The sequence below is a fragment of the Carlito syrichta genome, unplaced genomic scaffold (genome assembly GCF_000164805.1).
Source record: "Carlito syrichta isolate Samal-C Ts95f unplaced genomic scaffold, Tarsius_syrichta-2.0.1 Scaffold301813, whole genome shotgun sequence".
Classification (NCBI taxonomy): domain Eukaryota; kingdom Metazoa; phylum Chordata; class Mammalia; order Primates; family Tarsiidae; genus Carlito; species Carlito syrichta.
Window position 1 is genome coordinate 114,397 of NW_007245909.1, and position 6,618 is coordinate 121,014.

A 6,618-nucleotide genomic window follows, 5' to 3' on the forward strand; every position below is an offset into this window, starting at 1 on the left:
CCACGGGCTCAGGCAATCCACTCACCTTGGCCTCCCAAAGTGCTGGGATTACAGGCTGAGCCGCTGAGCCCAGCCATATATATTACCTATTCTTATTCCTCCTTTAAGTTTCAGGCAAAATATTTCCACATATTTACTCAGCTTAATTAAAACACAGCATGCAGGTTTTTAAAAAAATTAGAGTTTAACATATAAATTCTTCAGGCATTCGAATATTTGTTAATATCTTGCCTTTATTTTTTCCTTTTTACTCCCTGACCTCCTTAAAAGTCTCTTCTCCCAAATTAATTAATTTTCCTTAACTTCTTTTAGAATCTCCTTACCACAATTCATGAATGCAACCATTTTCTATGAAATGGTCACATGAAGCCTGCAACACTGGAGGCACATTGGAAAATTTAGCCAATGACTTACTGGTAGTTTTTCCTGTCAGTGAAGTGATGCTCAGTCTCCTGGCTGTGGTAGGTGACTTCTGCTGGGGTGGGGTCCGACACTGCTTCACCAGGTCTTCATCTGAGGCTGACGCCATCAACTCTCCAATGAGAATTCTCTCCAGGCTCCCATCATCAATGCCTCTCCCCAGCCACCGCCCACATGGGAATCTGGTAGGACAGAAAAAAGCCCCCGAATCATCCTTTTTTTTTTTTTTTTTTTTCCTAATCAGAGTTTTAAAAATGGCCCTGGGGAGCCCATCATTTTAATGCCTGTGGGTTGTTTAATTAGGAAAAATTTCAAAAATACAGACGAGTAGAAGACAGTATATTAAACACTCATAAACTTATCACCTACATTAAACACTCTGCTATGTGCTTCATCTTTATTTTTTGCTGAAGTATTTTAAAGTAAATTATGGTATCAGGATACTTCCTCCCTAAAAACACGTCAGTATAAATCTCTAAACTATATGGACATTCTCCTACATAGCCACAAATTGTTATTGTCATTGCAGCCCCAAATAATTATTTCATATTTTCTTATATCTAATCTATAATATAATTTTTTTTTTTTTGAGTTGGAGTCTCACTCTGTCGCCCAGATTGGAGTGCAGTGGCCGCTCCCGGTCACCACAGCCTCAACCTGCTGGGCTCCGGTGATCCTTCCGCCTCAGTCTTCCAAGTAGCCAGAATTATAGGCGTGCGCTACCACGCCTGGCTGATTTTTTGATTTATTGTAGAGATGAGGTCTCGCCTGCCCAGGTGGGTCTCGAACCCGCGGGCTCAGGCAATCCACTCACCTCAGCCTCCCAAAGGCGCGGGATTACAGGCTGAGACACCGAGCCCGGCTTATAATATGATTTTCTGGTTAGTTTTGGGGGGAAAAAAAAATATTTTTTGAGTTGGAGTCTCACTCTGTTGCCCAGACTGAAGTGCAGTGGCCACTCCCGGTCACCACAGCCTCAACCTGCTGGGCTCTGGCGATCCTTCTGCCTCAGCCTTCCAAGTAGCTGGAACTACAGGCGCGCGCTACCAAGCCTGGCTAATTTTTGATTTATTGTAGAGATTTATTGTAGAGCCTCCAAGTAGCCCAGGAGGGTCTTGAACCCGTGGGCTCCGGCAATCCACTCACCTCAGCCTCCCAAAGCACGGGATTACAGGTTGAGCCACTGAGCCCGGGGTTTTTTTTTTTTTTTTTTTGAGCTGGAGTCTCACTCTGTCACCCAGGCCGAGTGCAGTGGCACGCTCATGGCCACCATAGCCTCGACCTGCTGGGTTCAGGTGAACCTTCTGCCTCAGCCTTCCAAGTAGCTGGAACTACAGGCATGTGCCACCATACCTGGCTAATTTTTTGATTTATTGTAGAGATGAGGTCTCACCAAGTTGCCCAGGCTGGTCTCTAATCCGTGGGCACAGGTAATCCTCTCACCTCGGCCTCCCAAAGAGCTAGGATTACAGGCGGGAGCCACCGCGCCCAGCCGGGAAAAATATTTTCAAATTACAATTCATATGGGAGTGAGGCCCCAGAAGAGAAGTTCCCATAGAGTAGTGCTGGCTGTCACTTGGAGAAAATTATGTAAGGGTTCCATTTCCTTTCTTTTTTCCAGAGTTACACCCATATTTTCAACACGCATGGATTAAGCATTAGCAGCAAATGTCATCTGTTTTTATTTTTATTTATTTATTTATTTTGAATTGGAGTCTCACTCTGTCGCCCAGACTGGAGTGCAGTGGCTGCTCCCGGCCACCGCAGCTTTGACCCGCTGGGCTCTGGCGATCCTCCCGCCTCAGCCTTCCAAGTAGCTGGAACTACAGGCATGTGCTACCATGCCCAGCTAATTTTTGATTTATTGTAGAGATGAGGTCTCGCCAAGTTGCCCAGGCGCGTCTCAAACCCACGGGCTCAGGCAATCCACTCACCTCAGCCTCCCAAAGTCGCGGGATTACTGGCTGAGCCACTGAGCCCGGCTCATCTGTTTTTAAAAAAGTATTTTTGGGGGGCAATTTTGTATTAAATAAGCAAAAACAAAACAAAGACAAAAAAACTAAACTAAATTCAGAAGACAGTGCTTTAGAAATAAAAGAATTCTTAAACCTTTTCTTATGTAAAGAGTCTCAAAACAGAATTCTGAGCTCCCAAGGTCATTTACTTACCTGTATGTATGTCCTGTGATTTCATTTCTGACCATCACACAATCCACTAGCCATTTGGCTAACAGTCCTGAGTTATCGTGACCAATCTGAACCGTGGTCAGCTTCCCCAAGTTCTGGCACTGTGGGGACAGGACCTTAGGTTATTCAGTACCCGATCCCATCCTGCTACCTCTCAGCTATCAGGATGGCACTTTGGTTCCTTCTAACCTACAGCTGCAGAGACCCACCCTGAAGAATGCACTCAGCTATGCACTAGAGAAATGCACTAGAGAAATGTCCTCCTTGCTGGTAGGGAGCTCCCACATGATGAGATAGGAGACATATGGACATTACCAAGAGAAGTGTACTGCAGATTGGATGTGTGAATAACCACTAGAAGAACGCTGGGGAAAGGAATAGCTCTTTCTACTTGGGGAAGCCAGGAACGTCACTGAGACAGTGATTTGTGCTTTTTTTCAAAGAATTTTGAAAAATAGAAAAGGATGCTATTTAGATTCAGTTATAGAGAAGTCAGAAAAATAACTATAGGTTTAAAACAAAATCACTGACATGATATTTTTCTGTTTCTAAAAGACTACTAATGCATACCTGGCTTCACACCTCATCTACTAGTAGCCTTTGAAGCTATTGTAAAAAGGCAAAGCTATAACAGTAGGTTATCCTTGCTGGCCTGTGGACTACTACGAAACAGAGCAATGATAATACAAATAGGAAAAATGAATGCTAATTAAACTGACTTTTGGGCCAGGTGTGATGGCTCATGCCTATAATCCTAGGAATTTAGGAGTCCAAGGTAGGAGGATTGCTTGAGACCAGAAGTTCAAGACCAGCCTGGGAAACGTAGCAAGACCCTTTCTCTACCTGTCTCTCTGCCCCTCCAAAAAGTTCTGACTTTAAACTTGGATAATAAAAATATCTCAGATTCCCAACTAACTATGTGGTGTATAGGAACATCAGAGCTGTGAGTTCTTAAAGTACTTTACTCTTTGTATTTCAGTGAGGAGGCATCACCATGATCAGAAGGCATCTTTTATTAGCAGAGACAAAAACAAGCAGGTAGGCATGAGAGAGAGCTTGGAAGCAGCAGTGATGGGACTTGGTTTTTTTTTGAGTTGAAGTCTCATTATCACCCAGGTTGGAGTGCAGTGGCACACTCACTGCCACTGCAGCCTCGACCTGCTGGGCTCAGGTGATCCTTTTGCCTCAGTCTTCCAAATAGCTGGAACCACAGGCACGCGCCACCACACCTGGTTAATTTTTTGATTTACTGTAGAGATGAGGTCTTGCCATGTTTCCCAGGCTGGTCTGAACCCCTGGCCTCAGGCAATCCTCTTGCCTCGGTCTCCCAAAGTGCTGCGATTACAGGCATGAGCCACCACGCCCAGCAGAGTGATGGGACATGTAATGTATTTTCTGTTCCATTATTTGTGGGCGAAGACAAGTCAAGGGTTTTACTGTTTAATATACCGATGGCTGTGAGTCCACTGCACAGATAAGGCCAAATAGGTTATGGGGAGCATTATGACTCTGAGTGGAAACTCAATCCTAGAGCTCAAGGAACATGAGAACAGGACATCCAGTCAGAGCCACTTCCCTCCTGAAACACGAGCTGGTGTTTGTTTCCCCACGTGGTGGGGTCAACCTGCATGTGGGCTTAAACTCATGGAAATACTTCACCAGTTAAGACCTGAAAACTGAAAATATTGAAAGTTTTTTAAAAAATAGAATAAATAATTGTCACCCTGTGTTCTGAAGTCCATAAGCACGAATATCAGCTTTCCTGTCCTTTTGTCAAAGGATGGCCAGGTTAGGGCAGGGAGAATGTTATAGTAGGAAGGAGAACCCCTATGGGTAAAATGTGTATTTGATTGCTTCCCTGTTTGCCAGGCTCTGTGCTAGGCACTGGGAATCATGGGACAGGAGCTGGTAAAGACCCAAAGTACTCCATAAAGAAACAGAGCTTAACAATGAAAATACAAAACAAATTAGTGTAAGTTGCTTAAGACAACTTTAGGCACATAATCACAACAATGATCCTGTATGCTTGAGTATTTTTCTATTTTATTCAATTCAAGGGAAAATGAAAAAGCAAAACTGTAAAACGACATGTGACATTTTCTGCTAGGAAAGGTATGAGTTGAGCCTACCTCAAAAGTCATTTCGAGGAGGTTTTTGGGAATCTGCATTACTCCAGTGTCTCCTAGCTCTCCTGATACACAAATCCAAGGGTTTGATGTGATGATTGCATTGCTCAGCTTCTTGATGGGAATGATCACTGACCTATATGGAATCACTGAAATAAAAATGCAGAAATTAATAAAAAGCTACAATAAAATTTTACTGATAATAAAACATACATTGAGAACTCTTGATTTTCGCTGATAACTTATTTTTTATGATCTATCAAGATGAAACAAGCAAAAGAAGAATTCATACAAAAAGATGAGATCATAATCTCTTTCAGTCTAGAAAGATGAGGGCCAGTTTGTAACCATAAGTCCCAATACTTGTGGTGGTGGTTTCCAACACATTTGCATCATCATGTACATATGACATATAAGTCACCATTAGATTTATAAACAATCTCAAGCACTAGCACCAGAATACTTGATGACTTGAACAGTGACTTTGTTATACAGTGTTTTCATTGCTTAACTTAAAAAAATTAATTTTGTACCAAAATTCAGTACAAATTAACATGGTTAACTGATATGGTTTTATATGGGAAGAGGGGCAGATGACTTCTTGGACTGTATTCCATTGTTGAAGATTTTCTTGGGCAATGCTTTGAAGCACTGCACTTCAGAACTTTCCCATTCTAGGTTCTCATCACAATATGCGAAACCAAGAATAATAAACAATGGCACTTCCATTCTGGACATGCCAGAAAGTCTATAAACCATAAAACCTGGAAAGTTATTAAGGTGACTCATATGCAAGAGAAGCCTCAGGGAAAGAGTAAAGACGTGTAGAGATCAGCCAGGCATGGTGGTTCACGCCTGTAATCCCAGCACTTTGAGAGGCCAAGGCTAGAGGACTGCCTGAACCCAGGGGTTTGAGACCAGCCTGGGAAACCTGGGGAGACCTCATCTCTACAATAAATCAAAAAATTAGCTGGGCACGGTGTATGTATCTGTGTGATACCTTTTCTTCCTGAGGGCTCTTCCAGAGGCAGGCCACTAGATGTCACTGCCCTATCACTGTACTTTGCTCATGTTGGAAGCACAAGAAATTAGACATTATTTATACACGCCCTCCTTTCTCCTTTAAAAATTGGGGATGGGCCGGGCTCGGTGGCTCAGCCTGTAATCCCGCGTCTTGGGAGGCTGAGGTGAGTGAATTGCCTGAGCCCGTGGGTTTGAGACCCGCTAGGCAACTTGGCGAGACCTCATCTCTACAATAAATAAAAAATTAGCCAGGTGTGGTAGCACGCGCTTATAGTTGCAGCTATTTGGAAGGCTGAGGCGAAGGATTGCCAGAGCCCAACAGGTTGATGCTGGGGTGGCTGTGAGTGAATCACGGCACTTCAACCTGGGCGACAGAGTGAGACTCAGACTCAAAAAAAAAAAAAAAAAAAAGCAGCTGGGCTCGGTGGCTCAGCCTGTAATCCCACGCCTTGGGAGGCTGAGGTGAGTGAATTGCCTGAGCCCGCGGGTTCGAGACCTGCTTGGGCAACTTGGTGAGACCTCATCTCTAAAATAAATCAAAAAATCAGCCAGGTGTGGTAGCACGCGTAGTTCCTGCTACTTGGAAGGCTGAGGTGGAAGGATCGCTGGAGCCCAGCAGGTCGAGGCTGCAGTGGCCGGGAGTGGCCACTGCACTCCAGCCTGGGCAACAAAGTGAGATTCCAACTAAAAATAAATAAATAAATAAAAAATAGCAATAATAAAAAAAATTTAAAAATTGGGGATAGTTTAAACACATTAGTACATTGTTGCCCATCTGAGCTGTGGGTTTTTGTTTGTTTGTTTGTTTTTGTTTTTTTTGAGTTGGAGTCTCACTCTGTCACCCAGACTGGAGTGCAGTGGCC

At 43.7% G+C, this 6,618-nt stretch overlaps 1 protein-coding gene across 1 annotated transcript in view; it reads right to left on the minus strand.

The window, feature by feature from the left end:
* DENND5B (DENN domain containing 5B) overlaps nucleotides 1-6,618 on the minus strand; it is a 76,079-nt gene that overhangs the window by 12,480 nt on the left and 56,981 nt on the right. Inside the window, exons 12-14 of the mRNA XM_008055289.1 lie at nucleotides 4,736-4,881; nucleotides 2,589-2,707; nucleotides 415-602 (exon numbers count right to left, since the gene is read on the minus strand). Coding sequence (XP_008053480.1) covers nucleotides 415-602; nucleotides 2,589-2,707; nucleotides 4,736-4,881 — 453 coding nt within the window. The remainder of the gene's footprint in view (nucleotides 1-414; nucleotides 603-2,588; nucleotides 2,708-4,735; nucleotides 4,882-6,618) is intronic.